This window comes from Lissotriton vulgaris, chromosome 2_1, assembly GCF_964263255.1.
Source record: "Lissotriton vulgaris chromosome 2_1, aLisVul1.2, whole genome shotgun sequence".
Classification (NCBI taxonomy): domain Eukaryota; kingdom Metazoa; phylum Chordata; class Amphibia; order Caudata; family Salamandridae; genus Lissotriton; species Lissotriton vulgaris.
The window spans coordinates 552,545,231-552,564,633 of NC_141687.1; the positions used below are offsets into that span (position 1 = coordinate 552,545,231).

Here is a 19,403-nt window from a genome sequence, read left to right on the forward strand (position 1 = left end):
AGAGAGGGGACACACCTCTCCTGACTACTAATTTTCCCACCGACCTTGCCACCAAATGTGCGTCTTGGTCAAGGAGGTGGGCATCTCCACTAGCTGGAGAGGCCCTGGTAAGCATATCAAAGGGCAGGAAGCCTTCGAGGCTCACCACCCTAAATGCTTTTCCTGCTTGGTGGTAGGTTAGAAGCACCTCACCCCAAGCAGCCTTTGTCCCTGACCTACAAGAGCACAAGGGCTCCCACCTCAGGGAGTTAGAAACATGTCTGTGTGTGGCAGGCTGGTGCAGGCCAGTCAGCTGGACACAAGGAAGTTGGTCGTTTTTCAGGGGGCATCTCTAAGATGCCCTCTGAGTGCATTTTGTAATCCATCCAACAGTGATATGAGTGTGGGTTTAATATGCTGAGGAGTTTGATACCAGACTTCTAACCCATGTACTCAATATGGCTCCTCTACACCTACAATGTCTGTGAATGGCATACACTGTAGGGGCAAATTGCTCATGCAACTGTGCCCTCGCCTGTGGTATAGTTCACCCTGCCTTAGGGCTGGAAGGCCTACTGGAGGGGGGTCTTACCTTTGCCACAGACAGTGGTTTGTGGGAATGGCACACAAGGATGATGTTTTGTCTACACCAGGGGTCTCCAACCGGTCGATCGCGAGCTACCAGTGGCTCACTGACAATCTGGGAGTAGGTTGCGCCTGCTGACCTTCTGGGAGTAGCTTGCGCCTGCTGACCTTCTGCGCCTGCTATCTAATTATTAAGATTTAATTCCGAGAATTTTTTTAATCTATTTATTGTCTTGTATGGCGATCAGCCCTTGCCAAAAAACGTTACATTCTCCCTTAAACCACGCGCCACCTACCTTTTCCATGCTGGCACCGCACATCATATCTTCCATTTTATCCTCCAGAGAAGCTGTGTAGGACTGGTAGGTGGGCCCCTGGCCTAGCAGCAGCATAGTCTGTAAAAGCGTCTTAGTGCGTGCAAGGGGCCGCCGACATTAAAATCCAAGGTCCTTACAGGAACTTAGCTGCTTCCACAGTCACAGCCGGTGTAAAAATCCAAGGTCCTTGCTTGCACTGATCCGCTTTCACTGAATAAACCAAGCTTAATATTCACATGGTAGTCAGTGAAAGCGGTTCAGTGCATGCAAGGCCCTTTGATGTTAATGTTATCTGCCACCGTACTTTATATCTGCCTTCAGTAATAGAGTGCGATGGCAACCAGCGTTACAATCCAATGTCCTTGCAGGCACTGAGCTGCTAATGCGGTCGCAGCTGATGTAAAAATCCAAAGTCCTTGCCTGCACTGATCTGATTTCACCGACTACACCACGCTTTATATTTGCCTTTGCGTGGTAGGAAGTGAAAGCTGCTTAGTGCATGCAAGGCCCTTTGATTCCAACATCGGCTGCCACTGTGCTTTACAACTTTCTTCAACAGTAAAGCGCTGTGGCAGCTGACTTTGAAATCAAAGCGCCTTACATGCACTGACTGATCTTCCCAAAACAGGCTCCTCGCAGCTCTGTCCTGTCACACCCAGTGTCTCGGTCACCCACTCTCTTCCTCAATGCCTAGTCTCTAATTTGCTACAGATGATACAAAACAATTGGAGTTGTTTGTTTTTCCCACATAGGACAGTGTGCAAGTCCTGTATTCTTAAATTTTTGAGTTATGCTTCTCCTCTAAGCCCTACCTCACAAAACTGGGTCTGTCATATGTAAAGCACACATGTTCCTGAGGCTGCAATCACATGGTCATGGTTAGACCTTGTTATCTTCATTTTACTCTGCAAGCCTTTCATTTTCTGGTAAATAGTCAACTGGGGTGCATGACCCTTCCTAGCGCAGGGCCAGGGAAGTTCCATGATTAGCCATAATAGGCAATTAATTCTTTGTCCTTGTCTAAAATATGTCAAGGGCTTGCTTGCTGCAGAACTAGTTTTGTCCCACAGATATGAATCCCCGCAGTATCATTTCAACCTTTGATTAAACAAAATGTATAGATTTCAACAAGATAATAACATCTCACTTACACAAAGTGGACTTTAGGACTGTGAATATTTAAAATGCTACTCAGACTCAGCTCCAAAAATAGACAAAAATGGAAGAAGACAAGTAAAATAAATTCAAATATGCACTGGTGGAATTTTGAGCAGGTGAAGCATCCTGGCTGGAACTGTACTCGGACAAATTCATGCATGCACATTCAAAACCTTTTTCAAGAGGTTGGCACCTGTGTGCCTCAGGGGTATGTAGTGATTGTGTAGAGTGGGCAGCTGTACTGTTAGTTAATGGCTGTTGAGAAAATGGGGATGTGGTTAGCAGAGGTCAGAATGCAGAGAATGCTGGCATTTGAAACCTGTGCTGTGCAGTGCAGCGCAAAGTGTGAGAACATAATTGAGTTAAATGAAAACTAGATTGCAAAGTAAGCCTTTGTAAAGTAATCTACAAACTATGCTTTTGAGGGGCTCCAAGATGGCAGCGAGTTAAGGGAGCTCCGCTGATAGTCAGTGATATCTGACAGAATCCTAGTGAGAATTGCCATCCCCTAAAGTGACCAGCGGTGCTGCTGACAGCGGCCGCCCAGGGAGCTCAGTACTGCCGTAATCGGAGCTCCCTTACAGCCATAATAGACAGTGGCGCCTGGGGCACAGCGTGGTGCCCGGAGGCCTGGGTGCTGTGGTGTCTGGTGGTGTGCTGGGGCCTGGGCTTTGTGTGTCGGAGCTGTGTGCCGGACCTGTGCTGGGAGTCACCCAGAGTTCCAGTGCTGCTGTTGTGGTTGTGTGGCGTGCCCCAACATAAGGAGAAACCTGAAGGGGAGTAGAGCGGGCTCTTTCAGCGACCTATCCTGCGGCATGGTCGTGTATGCCGATCGACGTGAAACGTGCGGACCCGGAGCACTAAGGTGGCAGTGAGTGCGCTGCCGGACTCCAGAGCCCATGTGTGGCGCAGATTGCCACTGAACCCCGGGCCTTGATTAACTTCTATACCGGCGGCCGTGGGAACTCTGCTCAGGTGAGTAAGGAGAACTCACCCCTCCGCTCCCGCCACTGGTAGAGGTAAACACTGCAGTTCGGCCGGGAGCGGGAGACGCTGCGTGGAAGGCCCTAAGTTGGTCGCTGATAGTGCACAATAGCATGCCCCCTGCAAAGGATCCACCCGCGACACGTGCTGCTCGTGTACCCTGGGGCCTTGCTGGGAGTTCGCGCCTTGGGACGAGCCAGCTGAGTGGTGCCCCTGACCTGCCCCATACTTGCCCACTAGTGGACTGTTGGCTTGATAGAGGTCACTGGTGAGCGCTCTCTTTGCGACACCGCGCTTGAGCGCAACGTCTGCATGACCCCGGAGGGCACCGCGCCTGAATTGCAGCAAAGCAAAACCATGGGCCATTCTCGAAGGTTGCCTGTGGCGCACGTCCCCACCTCCCCACAAAAAAATTGTAAAACGGATAAAAGCCAGTCGAAGCTGCAATTTGAGTTGTGTAGGGCACGGGAGCACACCCCAGCGGATCCTGAACCCACATCTGACGACCAGGACGTGGCCCCGGATGTATATCTTAAGCAAATATTGCAATACAATGCTGCAAAGCCTCTCCAAAATTGACAGTAAAATCAACGCATTATCGTTCCATATGGAACAGCTTATGAAGCGCCTTGACAAACCAGGCGACAGACTCACAGCTGCGCAGCTAAGAATTTCCGATGTGGAGGACATTGCGAGGGCAGAGTCGGAGACTGAGAAAACAGGGGATAAACTTCTCCAAACGCTCCAAGCCAAGGCAGAAGACCTCGAGGACAGGTCACGACCAAACAACATCCGCATCTTAGGAGTGGCGGAGTCGTCAAACATAGGGAACAAGGAACAGTTTGTGGAGACATTACTCGTCACTCTCCTGGGTAGAGACACCTTTTCGGAGGTGTTAATAGTGGAGCTGGCGTATCGGCCCACGACCCATAATGGCGAGAATGTTAGACTACAGGGACTGCGCTGCTGCCCTGAGGAGGACGCAAGAGATGGGATCACTGCGACATGAGGGAGCGGACATATCCTTATTTCTTGACTTCACATTGCAGGTCCAGGAAGCTCAACGTCTCTTCATTCCCGCTAAGAAAAGACTCCGAGTGTTGAACCTAGAGTATGCAATACTCAGCCAAGCTAAGAGTCAGATCAGATAGGAAGGTACATTTCTTCACTGACCCTAAATCAGTCCTGCTTTTCATGAAGGAAAAGGAATAGGCCTCGAAGAAACGAGGGTCGCCCAGTGGTTCTCGTCGAAGCACGGATGCCGCACCAGACTCAGACGACACGCATGATGAGTGAGGGAGATCAAGAGTGGGCCCTGTATCTGCTATTGCCAAGGCCGGATTGTTGGTACAGTCAGGGAGAGGAAAAGTACCCCAATGTCGTAGGACAAGTCGAACAGTGCATGGACGCAGATGAGAACTGCCCTCCACTTGTGCCTGTTAGCAGCAAAGTACTTCAAGTGACTCCTACCAGCTGGCATAGTGGGGGTCATCATTTTAGTAGTAAACTCTCTGTGATAAGTTTTTGCGTTTCCAGTCTGGGTTGTTCTTTACATATGGGGAGGGTCGCTTAAGTATAATTTTCAACTGCATTTGGACCATTTATGCTCCACAGTTGTATTCACTGACAGTACGGTGGCGGCGAGATTTAGGAGGAATGGCAACATCTGCCCCCAAGTGTACCACACTTTTCAGCATGTTTCCTTGGGTGTTATTATGTATTAATGGGTTGCTTGGAGGAAACTTATGTGGCCATTATAGTTGCAGGTATCCATGGCGTGGGTGGCTTATTTATAATTGCAAGTTTTGTTCTGTTTAGATTCATGTGCAACAGGTATCGCAATTGCTCTAGGTTTTTTGCACAGGTAGCGGTTCAATATCATTCATTGACAGGCAATTCCAATGACCTTCGAGAGTAGTAAAATGCAATCCCTGCATTTCTTGACCTGGAATGGCCGGGGCCTCAATGACAATTGGAAAGTCAGCATACTTAAAGAGACACTCAATAGGAATTGCAATTTCACAGGAGATACACCTCACAGTTGAGAGTAGTGACAGAGTGCAGTGTAAGTTACGGGGCCAATGTTACACATCTGATTACACTTTGCATGCCAGAGTAGTATTACTATGGGTGGATCGGAAGGCAGGGGTCGATATGACTGGTCTCTTCAGGGACGCACACGGTAGGTTTGCAGCCGAAAGGATACCTTAAATTCTTGCTGGTCGGGGTCTACGGGCCGAATCAAGATGCTCCCAAGTTTTATCATTCCCTGGAAGCAAAATTAGCACAATGAGCTGGGGTCCCACAGATCTGGGGGGGGGACTTCATCTGTAACCTGATATTGATAGATCAGCAGGTGAAAAGAAGTACAAGGCAAGTAGGTACTTCATTTTTTGCGTCCCATCAAGGCAACTCCCAGGGAGCAACTGCCACTAGTAGAACAGACCTTTCCAGTGTGGAATCCCACGAAGCACGAGCTCCCAGAACATTCCACAGATCCCAGCACACCCAGAGTCCCAGCACACCCCCACAATCAAAAACAAGAGATACAGAAGATGAGTAAAATGAAGTAAATAAATCATTTAAAAATTGGTGAAAACATAGCATAGCAATATGACATAGCATACAATAACTTTACCGCATTTTATAATCTTGAAACTTTGCTGGGACAAACTTCAATCTGGTAGATGCACCCCATAAAAGAACACAGTCAAAATGAATAGGATCTCTGCTGTGAACACTGGTGGGCACAGCTGTAGAAGAAGGAAGAACTCAAATTGCCTGTTATCATAGTCAAGCATAGACCCGGGTACAATGGAAACTGCACACTTATTCCAAACTTTCTCATTCTCCCACACTGCCACACGATTCTTCACAGTATCCACTCTTTTCGGAGGAGAGAAGCGAGACTCCCCCTTGCGAAGAAAATCAGGTTTCTTAACTCGCACCCAATCACCCACCTTGACAGGCGAAGAAGGTCTGGTGTCGTACTTAGCTTGAACAGCAGCCCTGCCTACTCCCTTTTAGACATCCATTCCTTGTTCAATTTAGAGCCAGCAACCCTTCCCCTCAGTAAAGTAAATGGAGAGAATTCCGGTACTAACATGAGGAGTGGTCCTCACAGCCCACAACATATTACTGACCAGTTGTCGCCAATGCAACCCGTTCACTAAAGCCAGCTGCAGATGTTCTTTGATGACTCGGCTGAAGCGCTCGACCAAACCGTTGCTGCGGGTATGACAAAGGGACGAAAGTGTGTGTCTCACACCTATATCCTTAAGGAACTTTTGCATCTCACAAGAAACCAACTGGGTACCGTTGTCCGACACCAACTCTTCAGGACAGCCCTCCCTGAGAAAAACATACTGCAAAGAACAGACTAAAAGTTAGCATTATCAATAAACCTGACTTCAGGCCATTTAGACATGTAATCAATTAAAACTAGGACATATTTAGGACAACTGCCAACAAGTCCAAACGGACCTGCAATGTTGAAGGCCAATTTCGTCCAAGGAGAGTTCTTCACCACAACAGGTTCAACTGGAGAAGGATAGGTCCCCTGGGATTTGTCACTCGTAACACAAGCACAACAGTCACAAACAAAATGCTCAACATCCTTGTCTAAAGCGGGCCACCAAAAATCTTGTCTTACCCTACGTTTCATGGCTCAAATCACAGGATGTCCTTCATGAGCCAAATATCTTTTTGCGCATGGACAAAGGAGCTACCAACAAACCATCTGTCCTCAATACTCCATTGACCACGGATAACTCATCCTTCACTCTTTTGTAAGGCACTAACTCGGAAGGCCAATCTTTATCACTCAGCCACACACCTGCTAAGAGATCACTGTCCTTCATCACATCAGCATCTTCAGACATACACTCCAACCATTCCTGTTCAGAAAGAGCACCCCCAGTAGTATCTTCCAATGAACACACAGCACAAACTATCTCTAAATCATCACACCCCAAAACATCATCTTCATATGAGAGAAGTAACCTGGATAAGCAATCATCTACATGGTTTTTGGCTCCAACTACATACTCAAGCAGATAGCGAAACTCCTGTAAATCTGTATTTCCATTTAGAAATACGTGGCCTGGCCCTGCCACCACCTTTGGTGGAAAACAAATCGACCAAAGGTTTATGATTGGTTCTTAAAATGAATTATTTGCCCCACAAGAAATTTCTGAAGTGTTGAACACCCCACCACGAACCGAAAGCTTCCTTTTCAGTGGTAGAATAGGTGCTCTCAGCACCCCTTAAGGTCCTTGAAACAAAAGCAATTGTTTCTTCATGACCATCGCCCATCCTCTGAAGAAGGACTTCCCCTAAACCAACATTACTAGCATCAGTAGACACAGTACATAAATCATTAATGTCAAAGAGTTTAAGGGGACGAGCATGTACAATTTCTTGTTTGATTGACTCAAAATTATTGCTGCAGTCCACATCCCATACATATTTGACATTTTCTTTAGCAATTTCCGCATGGAAGCAGTTTTGGTGGTAAAGTTGCTGACGAATTTGGCATAGTACTCCACCAACCCTAAATAAGAACTTCAGCAATGCCTTCAAACAAATTGTTCATTAATCTCTGGAACACTGCTGAAGTTGACGCAAGGCCAAAAGGCATGCAAATGTAGCGATAAGCTCCCTCAGGAGTGACAAAAAAAGTGTCTAGATTATTTACACAGTTCAATTTGGTGATACGCTGAAGAAATATCAAGGGAGGAGAAAAACTTGGCGCCCTGAAGAGTGGTCAGCATCTCGTCGATGTTTGGTAGAGTTTGACGATCAACCCAGATGTTTTCGTTGAGTTCCAGAACATGAGGTAAGTGGGAGAAACGGGTGATTGCTGTCCTGGATAGTCCAGCTGTTCGGTGCTCCTGTCCTGTTGGCAATAAAGAAATCTAAAGACCTACCTGCCGTTGTCTTTTCACTGGCGACAAGTTCCTGTTGCCTTCAAGACGTCCACGCGTGCCTGCAACTCCCCTTTTATTTTCCTGTCTCCAGCTGACGACCCAATCAAAATGGGTCAACCCAGGTGCCAGCTGCGGCAGCATTGGCCATACTGGATATTATGTGCAGGGGAGGTTTAATGGACATATATAGATATAGATCACCCACAGGAAGGAGCTATACACATTACTCCTCAGTCTATGATATACACACACTTGCATTGATTATTGGCTACTATCAGGGGGACTTGCACTCATCTGCCCAGGACATATTCGGACCATTCTCCTGTCCAGCTCACACTCTAATACATATTACCTAGAGTCCCCACATTCACCTTGCGGTTCCCTCCATACTCTCTGCTAGATGCTGTCTTTAAGGCAGATTTGATGACCGCAATTGAAGAGTTCTTCAAGACCAACTTAGACTCTGTCCGGCTATTTACCACGGTCTGGGAGACCTTTAAGGTGTATATCTGGCTGATCTCCACCCATGCGGGAGTACTGTGGTCCATACGCAATCGGTTGATGACCCTTGAACAGGAAATAGAAAGATTGGAGGGGGCGCTTGCTGGTGGCGGGGGACCTCCTGTAGCTTCAGACATTAAACAAAAATTGCCCGAGTTTTCAGGACACGGCAAAGGAGCTCAAACATATGGGAAAGCCTGCTACCTCACGGTGTTATGGGGAGAGGGAGAGACCAGGTGCCACGCTAGCGGGCTCCTGAGACCTAAGAGAGATCTAGACAAGATGACAGACATGAAAGATGACGACGGGCTCCCTTTACACACACCTGAGGATGTTGTGGATCATTTCCGCTCCTATTAACAGACTTTGTACACGTCACAAATACCGGCTAATTACGACGTACTCAACAACTATTTGTCCTATATTAAAATGCCATGGCTGGTGACAGAACACAGGGACCATTTGTTGGCCCCAAGGACATTGGACGAAATTAGGGAGGAACTGTGGGGTATGCCAACTGGCAAGGCGCCTGAAATAGATGGATTATCTGTGTCATTTTATAAAGAGTTCCAGGAGCTACTGATCCCCCATCTTAAAACACTCTATGAGGAAATGGCAGAAGTTGATGCCCCCTTTATTGTGGAAGGCAGTGATCGTCACACTATTGAAGACTGGCAAGGAGCCAAATCTCTGCTCATCGTACAGACCATTGTCCCTGCAGAATGTGAATTCCAAGATCTTGGCAACAGGTTGTCCCCATTGTTACCAGGCATTATCCATCTGGAACAAACCGGGTTTGTCGCAGGCCGTAACTTGACGCAAAATCTGAGGACACTGTTTGGTGTGGTGCAGAGTCTGGGCCTGGAAGTCAAGGCCAGTGCGATTTTTCTCAATACCAAGAAAGCCTTGGACTCCGAGGAGTGGGGGTTTATGTTCGCGGTCCTGTGCCGGATCAGGGTTGGTGGCGTGTTTCTTCACCTGCTCTCAATCCTATATACCTCACCAACGGCCAGGGTGCTCGCTGTCTCCCCTTCTGTACGCAATAGTTGCTGAACCACTAGCATGCGGAACCACTAGCATGCGCAATCTGTGACTATCATGCACACAGAGGGTGGGGTTTCCCAGGATGCACACCTAGTATATCTGCATACGCAGACGACACCCTACTGTACATTTGAGACCTGGATGAGAATCTTTCCCCTCTGCTGCATGAGGGGGTCCAGTTCGGTAGGCATTCTGGGTTGCGCATTACCTGGGGCAAGTCTATTATATTCTCTCTAACTCCGACCACCACAGCGCCTGTGACGAAGTTTCCCTTGCAATGGACCACAGATTCGGTTAGCTATTTGATTATTGTAGGACTTTGCCCTTTTTGGCTAAAGTTACCTAAACTTTTTTGCGTTCCCCCTAGACCTTTGGACACTTTGCTACTGCTAAACAGTGTCAAAGTGCAAGTGCTTCCTGTATAAAGTGTAATGGTAATTGGTTGTCCATGATTTGTATGTTTGCCTTACTAGTAAAGTCCCTAGTAAAGTGCACTATATGTGCCAGGGCTGGTAATGCAAATGCTACTAGTGGGCCTGCAGCACTAATTGTGCCACCGATGCAAGTAGCCTTAAAAAAGGAACTCTGGCCTGCCATTGCAGTGCCTGCGCTCAGTTTGTTAAACTGCCATGTTCTGACAGTGCACCCACTTGCCAGACCTTACCCTTCCCTTTCTGAGAACATCAGACACCCCTATGGTAGGTCCAAGGTACCCTCTGGGCATGGTGCAGTGCATGTGAAAGGTAGGATATGTACTAAGGTGTGTACCATGGCCTTGTTAATGTGCACCCAGAGTTAAAGTGAATCTCAGCGATGCTGTGTGCGTTTTCTTCGCAGCCTGAGACCTTCGCGAGGAGTGCCCGGTTATCGTGCATCCGAAGCTCAAGGAAGTCTCAGCGACGTTATGTGCGTGGGCCCTGTGGCAGCCTGAGATCTTCGAAGCAGTAGTGGCCCGGACTGGCGGCCCCGGAAGAGATGAGCCGCCGGCCCGAGCCCGCCGCTGCCCATTCACAAGTCCCATGTCGCTGGAAGAGGAGAGGAGAGTGAGGTCGCAGCCCCCAGGTACGTGTGTCGACGCCTGGGGCGGTGTGCGGGCTTGGCGGGAGACTCTCTCGGCCTCTCTCTCATTCCGGCAGCGCGAGCCTCTGCTTCTTCTCGTATCGTGGCCCGTACTTGTCAAGGGAGTGGCAGTACTGGGGCCAGAGTGTGGAGCTGCTCTTTTTGTTATACCATACCCGTGTTGGGGGCAACTGTTGACAGAGGTTGATTGCGAGTCAGAAGGAGTGGCGGAGAGACCACATAAGGCACCTTGATTAGTGCTGGGGTGTATTAAGTATTACCTTATGTCTGCATAATGGAGTACCAGATTGTCGTATTACACATTGCATAATTTCTGCATAATGAACCACCTGATTGTTGTATGACGCATTGCATTGTTTCTGTATAACTAACTACCTGAATAGCGTATTGCGCATTGCATTATTCCCGTATAACGAACTACCTGATTAGTGTATTACACATTGCATTATTTCTGCAAAATGACATACCTGGTTGTTGTATTACGCATTGCATTATTTTTACATTGCAAAGTGCTGGATTGTTGCGTTACACATTGCATTATTTTTACCTTGCAAAGGGCCTGATTGTTGCGTTAGGCATCAGGGAAATTTTTGATGGCACCATAGGTGCCCCCAAGTGCAATACTGAACTGTCCCCAAAGTCCATCCCTGCCAGCCTTTTCATGGCTGGTGTACCGCCATGGAAAGGCTGGTGGGGATCCAGCATCGTAATCAGACAAGCGGTGCCTGCTAGGGGATGCGGGACGGTCGGGCTTTCCAGCCGCCAGCACACCGCCCGCCATTAAAATCTGGCGGGCGGGAAATGGCCTCACAATGGCTGTTACCCTCCCATCGACAGCCTGTCTGTGGCGGGTTCACACCATCGTAATCAGCCCCAAAGTACTGTTCGACTTGGCTGTTAGCTATTAGAAGTTGTACATTTGATCTGCTCTTAAATCTGATTTGGTTTGAGTGTATAGCTGGAGACAGGCATGTATGTTTATACAGCACTTTGAGAACTTACTCATGGTTTCCCTGGTGCTACCTAGGTTCAGTGGCTGAGGACGCAGTTCCCGTCTTTGGATATTGAGGTGGACGGCGGCGTGGGACCTGATAACATTCACAAATGTGCAGAGGTGAGAAATGGGCTTTATCCTTTCCTAAATAAAACTTCATAGCTTGGTGATTAGGAAAGGGAATACTGTAGTATCAGTCGCTCTGAAGCAAGTGCTGCTTTATGCAGAATGTTACATACATAGGGGTCCCAGTTGGAACAGAATTTGGTACACAAAGAAAATTACTTTTGAAAAAATCAAGAAAATCGGTATTGTATTTACAGAGAGATGTTTTTAATTCACATCCTCGGTTGTAGATTGGTTACAAATACATTTCTCAAAATAGTGCAGGTGTCCTCAATGCCCAAAGGGGGGGCAAGGTGAAAGAGGGGCAGGGGGGAAGGTAGTGCAGGTAGTGTGGGTATAGACAAGTTGCAAAAGGAATCGTGGGTGGTCATTTATACATTTTAGAAATGATACCACAGAGGCATATTCATATTGCCAAACAAAAAATTACTCTCAGCATTCATAGTCCTATACCAACAAATTAACACAACCAAAAAATGAGCTGTTGTTATTGGCTAGGCGACAGTAGGATTATGTCGACGTTTCGACCCCAAGGTTGTAGGCTGATTCTTGCCCTACTGCGGGGTCTTCATCAGGACCAGTGGGGACAGGGTGGTGAGGGGTTTGGACGGGTGCCTAAAAGCCACTTGAATAGACGTGGCCCCTTCTACGAACATGCGGAGAGCCCGGAGGCTCCGGAGAACAAGGAGAGCGTCAACCTGAGGGGACGACCCTGGATGTCCTCTTTATACTCTTAGATATATTCAACCGTTGTGTAGACCCACTCTAGGAGCTGTTGGAACTATAGCCGGTAAATACAATACCGATTTTCTTGATTTTTTCAAAAGTAATTTTCTTTGTGTACCAAATTCTGTTCCAACTGGGACCCCTATGTATGTAACACTTGACTACCCAGGTCCCAGTGCCGTTGGGTCAACCCTTTAAATATAACAATAGCTTTATGCAGAATAGCAGCAGCTTCCTCACATAAAAGGAGGGGTAAAATGAGCACTAGCGGGGTAACAGAAAATAGCAAGTTGCAGGCAACCAAAGGCTGAAAATGGAGCATCAACCTTGGGATGTTCCTTGATGAAACTCTGGGAAAACTATGTGATTGAATAAGTAATATTTGTATTACTTCCTTCACATCAAATTAACCCGTTTGCTGCTTTTGTCGGCCAGCGGCTGTTGCGAGCACTACCTCAGTAGTGCTGCGCACGTCTGTTGGCCGACTCGGCCCCGCCCGCTTAATAGAACGTTCCACACCTGCGTGGAACGATCGAAGCAGCAAACGGGTTAAAGTCGAAAGTCAATAAAAACAATCCGAGATGTGCTCAAATCGTTTTACGTTGCAGACCTAGATATTGCTATAGTTTTGTCCTTCATCTCTGCATTACTCTCCAACTCCTGAAGACAATTAAATCTGAGTTTATGTTGCAAATCGGCGTCCGTGTTAAAAAAGATGGTTGTATCTACTCATGGTGTATTTGCACATAACTTCACCTTAATGGCAAATGTTTACCTGATAACTAAAGTGGTTTGCTTATTTAGGTACCTGAAAAAAAAGGCATTCGTGGTCACAGCATCCCTATGCTTGCAGTTGTTGCATCAGGATAATCAAATGGATTGCAAAGTGTAAATACTACAGAAATATTTACAAGGTTTCTTTCTTCTCTGCCAGAAGCGCAGTTGTTCACAGGTAAGTACCTTGTTCAGGTCATATTCAGTTTACGAAGCGGAGGTGGACTTCATATCTTTTCCTCCCTTTAAAGGGCGACTGGTGCCATCGACTAAGAAGTAGAGAAGCATATGAACAGTCGGTGATCTTAGCCAATGCTTTAATATTAAGTCCATTGCACCAAATATCTGAACTAGAGCACTAAACGATGCACTCACCAGCCTTTGCAGTATAATTTTGTGGTGGTGGATAGATGCATGAGTGCAGGTACATGTGTGGAAGGGTGGATGAATGTCTGGCTAGAAGAGTAAAAACATAGTACATCATTAGTATGACTAGAAGGATGTTTGATATATGGTTTAACAGCATACTTGTTTTCAAATTGCAGTGATATACTAGTGGATATAAAGTATGTTACAAACACGAATATCTAATCTACTCACCACATGGTCCATACCAGGCTCACTCATTGTGAACTGCCTACGTGGACTCTCAGCCATACCTTATACACCTGCACCATTCCCACTATCCACAGACTATAGTTATGTTTTTAAAAGCAATTACATGGTTTACAAATGAGACCCCTTAAAGTTTATAAAGGACTAGCAGCCCGTCCCGACGTTGTCCGGGTATGAATTGCTGCCGGCCAGTAGTATATTGTTTTGTAGGATTTCGTTTTGATAGCATTTCTTATCTGTGACAGGCCTGTGAAACGCTCCGATTCACAGTGCACTGCTGATGCACATAAGAGTGCGCGTTCAGTAGTGTGTGAACTCGAGTTTCCCTACTTTATTTTTCCTTGCAATATTATATAGCGCGTACTCGACAACATGGCATGAGCACAATTTACATTACAGAAGAACACATTCATTTGTGGTAGGCACGGGGAGACAAAGCGATTTGCCTGGAATCACAGGATGTTGAGCTTATGCCGAGATTCGAACGTAGCTCCCCAGCTCTAAAGTTCACAATTCTAGAACTTGTGGCGGGAGGTGTGTCTAAAAGTGTATGTCGGTGCTGGCCATCAATGAGAGAGACCTGTGCATTTTTCAAATGGGTGGTGAAAAAATATGAGTATGTTGCTGGAGATGTGGGCCGCCGTGCCACCAATGTACTTACCGGGGGAGGATAAACACCCATTATTCCGCAACTTTCTTTCCGCATACCATCACTCTGCATACTTTCATTACGAAAGTACCATGACTCCGCAATACCATTATAACGCATGGCATTACATTTTATATGGTTTTACCACGCATACATTTACAACAAAATTCGTTGTAAATGCATGAATGGTAAAAGCATGTTTTTTTTTTTAATGTTTGGATAAGGCAAGTATGGGTATAGGGGTATATGTTTTTGGGTACTGAGGGATATGTTTTGGGGTGTTTAGGTATTTTAAGGGTTCAGATATAGTTTTGGGTTAAAGGGGTACAGGGGTAGTTTTAGTGTTAGTAATGGGTTTTGGGGTATAGGGGTATTTTTAGGATTCAGGGTTAGGTTTGGGTTTTGGGGTACAGGGGTATTTGAAGGGTTCAGGGCTAGGTTTGGGGGTACAGGAGTATTTTAGGGTTCAGGGGTAGGTTTGAGGTACAGGGTTATTTTTAGGGTTCAGGGCTAGGTTTGGGTTTTGGGGTACAGGGATATTGTTAGGGTTCAGGGGTAGTTTTGGGGTACACGGGTATTTTAAGGGTTCAAGGCTAGGTTTGGGTTTTGGGGTACAGGGGTATTTTAGGGTTCAGGGGTAGGTTTGGGTTTTGGGGTACAGTGGTATTTTTAGGGTTCAGGGAGTAGGTTGGGGTTTTGGGGTACAGGGGTATTTTTAGGGTTTAGGGATAGGTTTGGGTTTTAGGGTACACAGTATATTTATAGGGTTAAGATGGGTTAGTGTTTAAGGGTGTTGGGGTATTTTAAGGAGTAAGGGTAGGTTATGATTATGTGGTGCAGGGGTATTTAAAGGGAGCAGGGTGGGATTAGCACACAATATGAGACATGGCATGAAGGGCGGAACGTACCACACGCCCCCAGCGTTTGTCATGCCCCCAGCACACGCCCACAGCACAATGCAGAAACGCCCACAAGGGACTACTTTGCTGGCACGGTTCTTTTACCTTTTAAATGTATATGGTGGGCGTCTGCATAGCCTATGTCCTTCTGCTGCAACTGAGATTACCCGCCTCAAAGGTTTGGGCTCTCTCTTTATTATATTAGTATGGATTTACTTTCTTCAGATAAGTAGTGACTCTGTAAAATAAAAAGCATCTGCATAAAGCCCTCTGGGACAATTGTGCCCACCCACGTGAAGTAGGTGGTACCCCACTTTGTCCTGGATTCTTGAGGGACCTATCAGGTTGATCAGTATTCAAGGGAAGCCCTCCCGGACCACCCCCAACCACCACAAATCTGCATAGTGGGTCCGATTGTACTGTCATTGACATCAGGGAATATGATTTTCAGAGCAATATGGTGACTCCTCTAGAACCCTAGGGGGTGAGGGGTGGGTGCAGAATGATACACAATTGTGTATCCGTAGCAGGAACAAAAGCTCCACTTTCTACCTGTGAAGTGTGTCTCCTGCAAGAGGAGGATGTCTCGGGCATTCCTCTCGGCATTCAGGAGAACAGCTCCTCTCCTTATCTTGTTATTTAAGCCAAATACTTTCCAGGACATGATACGGTATTGATCTGCAGCTGTCATACATGTCTGGGACTGGTCCATGTATATCTGCGGTGGGGTGGACCTCTCCTATGTTGGGAGCCCGTGTTGTGTAACCCCTTGCAATGTTTGAACATCTGTTAGGGCTCTGAGCACAAGCAACATCCAGGGAGTTATTTTGGACTGCCCATGTGTCTCGTTGGGCCCATCACTTCTAAGAACTAGAAACAAAATTACTGTCAAAAAACCACCACCCTATATTGCCCTCAGTCAATTTATTAACATTTAATCTCTATCACTAACAGTTTGGATTGGGGTCTTTTTCACTACCAATCCAAATTAATTTAGTTGATTCCCATCTCTAATGTACCTGTGATGCATAAATAAGCCAGCCATTTTAGCTGTGCCTAAACTGTTGTCAAGGCCTCCCTCACGTCCCACAAACTCTATAATGTTCTGGGGAGGCCATTGTTTCTTATTGAATGGTCTGTGTGTCTAGAACTCATGAGCAGTCTGCCCTCAGATCTGGTTCTGTGGAGTCACTCGCCTCAACATTGTGAGTGCTACACTGGAGCATTGCCCCCTTTTGAATTGTTGGAGGCTGGTTTAGTATATGTGATGACGCCGGATTACCAGCTCAGTTTACCATGCTCACCAGGCCCATAACATACACACAATGAACCGGTAATCTTGCTTTACCTTCTGCCTATCAGAATTGTATTCACTTTAGGACTTATACCTGTACCCCATGACTTACCAATTTCTTGTCACTCATGCTCTAAGTCCTAAGGATCAAGGGAGTTAGAATAGTAGGTAGAATATAACCTTTACCTTCATAAATAACCACAGACTCTGGGAAAGTTTTAAACACTTTATCTATGCAGTCTTATGAGTCAAATTCCATACAAGTGCAGTTAAAGTCTTGTCAAATAAGAAAATAATAATCTAAGCAATGGCTCTGACCGTGGCGGGGTCGTTGGTGAGGGAGAGGATCAGCTGGGTGTCGTCGGCGTAGGAGATGATGTTGAGGTTGTGTTGGCGTGCGATGGCCGCGAGGGGGCTCATGTAGACGTTGAAGAGGGTGGGGCTGAGCGAGGAGCCTTGGGGAACGCCGCAGATGACTTCGGTGGCTTCCGATCTGAACGGGGGGAGGCGGACTCTCTGTGTCCTTCCGGCGAGGAAGGAGATGATCCATTCTAGTGCCTACTCTTGGATTCCGACGTTGCTGAGGCGCTGCACTAGGGTGAGGTGGCAGACAGTGTCGAATGCCGCTGAGAGGTCCAGGAGGATGAGGGCCACAGTTTCTCCGTTGTCGAGCAGGGCTCGGATGTCATCGGTGGCTGCGATGAGGGCGGTCTCGGTGCTGTGGTTGGCCCGGAAGCCGGACTGTGAGAGGTCGAGGGATCCATTCGTCTCGAGGAAGGCGGCAAGCTGCTTGTTGACGGTCTTCTCGATGACTTTAGCCGGAAACGGAAGGAGCGAGATGGGGCGGTAGTTTTTGAGTTTGGTGGGATCCGCTGATGGTTTCTTCAGTAGAGCGCTGAGTTCTGCGTGTTCCAGCTCTCTGGGAAGGTAGCGGTGTTGAAGGAGGTGTTGATGATGTCCCGCAGGTGGGGTGCGATGATGGCGTCGGCCTTGTTGTAGACCTGGTGAGGGCAGGGGTCGGTTGGGGATCCGGAGTGGATGGAGTTCATCGTGCAGATGGTGTCTTCGGTGGTGATCGGGGTCCAGGCGCGGAGGGTGGTGGTGGGGGTCGTTGGTGTGGTCATAGGGTGCGTCGGTTGTGTGCTGAAGCTGTTGTGTATGTCAGCGATCTTGCTGTGAAAGTAGGAGGCGAGGGAGTTGCAGAGGTCTTGTGATGGGGTGATGTTGTTTCCGGCGTTGGGATTGGAGAGCTCTTTGACGATGTTGAAGAGTTCCTTGCTGTTGTGTGCGTTGTTGTCCAGTCGATCCTTGAATGCGGTTTTCTTGGTGGTGTGGATCAGTTGGTGGTGTTTTCGGGTTGCGAGCTTGAGGGTGGTCATGTTGTCTGGTGTTGAGTCTCTTCGCCAGGCTCTCTCGAGGGCTCGGCAGTTCTTCTTGGAGCTCTTGAGTTCGTCGGTGAACCAGGGCGCTTTCTTACTGCCGGGTCTTCTGGGCGGGGTCCTCAGTGGGGCAAGGTCGTCTGCGCAGTTGCTGATCCACTTCGTGAGGATGTTGGCGGCCTGGCTGGGGTTCGCGGAGCCGGCAGGGGGGTCTTGGCTCAGGGCTGCGGCGAGTTGGTCGGCTGTGATCTTGTTCCAGTTTCTTCGTGCGACCTGTTGCTGGTGGTGGTGGGTCGTGTTCTTTTTGAAGCTGAAGTGGACGCAGCTGTGGTCCGTCCAGTGGAGTCCGGTGGTGTGGCTGAAGGCGATTTGCTGGCTGAATGAGAAGACGGGGTCGAGTGTGTGTCCGGCTTAGTGGGTGGGGGAGGTCACCAGCTGCTTGAGACAGAGGTTGGCAAGGTTGTCCAGCAGGGTGGTGGTGTTGCGGTCGTTGGTGTTCTCCAGGTGAAAGTTGAGGTCGGCGGCGGCGTAAGTCCGGCGGGTGGGCAGGTGTCTGCGGGGACCAGGGGGTCTGGCGCTGGGCGCGGTCCAGGCGCGGACGGGCGCAGACGGGATTACCTTTGGCGCACCTTCGGCGCTCATTCGGTGCTCCCGCTGCGCGTGTCCGCTGCGCGGTCGCTCAGGGGGGCATCATAAGTGAGGAGCCGGGAGGGCGGCTTAGCTGGGTGGTGGGAGCGGGGCGGCCAATGGGCAGGAGGGGGGGCAGAGACGCCGGAGGGCAGTGGCGGGAAGGAGGACCGAGGGCGGCTCAGCGGCGGCTGGGTCGTCCGGCGGCTGGAGGGAGCTCACAGGTGGGGGAGGGCAGCAGAAGGGGGGAAGAGGGGTACAGAAGGCAAAAGGGGAAAGGGGAACAAATGCAAAATACGCAAGCGGAGGACAAGGGGAAACAAAAGGCACACAGCAGATTACAGAAGGCAACAAGCATTTGCAATGCAATAGGTCTCGCAGTTGTTAGAGTTTGAGCCATTGGCATCGTAAATGGCACTGCCTTTTATTTATGTGTTATTTAACATTTTAAAAACCAACACATAAATAAAAGACATTGCCATTTACAATGCCAATGGCTCAAAGTCTAACAACTGCGAGACCTATTGCATTGCAAATCCTTGTTTAATTTGGTTTTGTTGGGTTCTATCTTAACTGAAGTGCATTTAAAGTAGCCTATCTGCAGTTCGAGGATTGATGAACACATATCTTGGAATTCATTTAGCATCTTTTATTATATTATAAGTTTGCTATTCCAGAAAGGTGTTTGAGTTAGAAAAAGAGTTCCAAGTTTTGGCCTTCATAAAGTTTGATATCTCTGGGCTT

At 47.9% G+C, this 19,403-nt stretch overlaps 1 protein-coding gene across 1 annotated transcript in view; it reads left to right on the forward strand.

Annotated features, from left to right (window-relative positions):
- RPE (ribulose-5-phosphate-3-epimerase) overlaps window positions 1-19,403 on the forward strand; it is a 233,174-nt gene that overhangs the window by 132,369 nt on the left and 81,402 nt on the right. Inside the window, exon 5 of the mRNA XM_086955551.1 lies at window positions 11,604-11,690. Coding sequence (XP_086811677.1) covers window positions 11,604-11,690 — 87 coding nt within the window. The remainder of the gene's footprint in view (window positions 1-11,603; window positions 11,691-19,403) is intronic.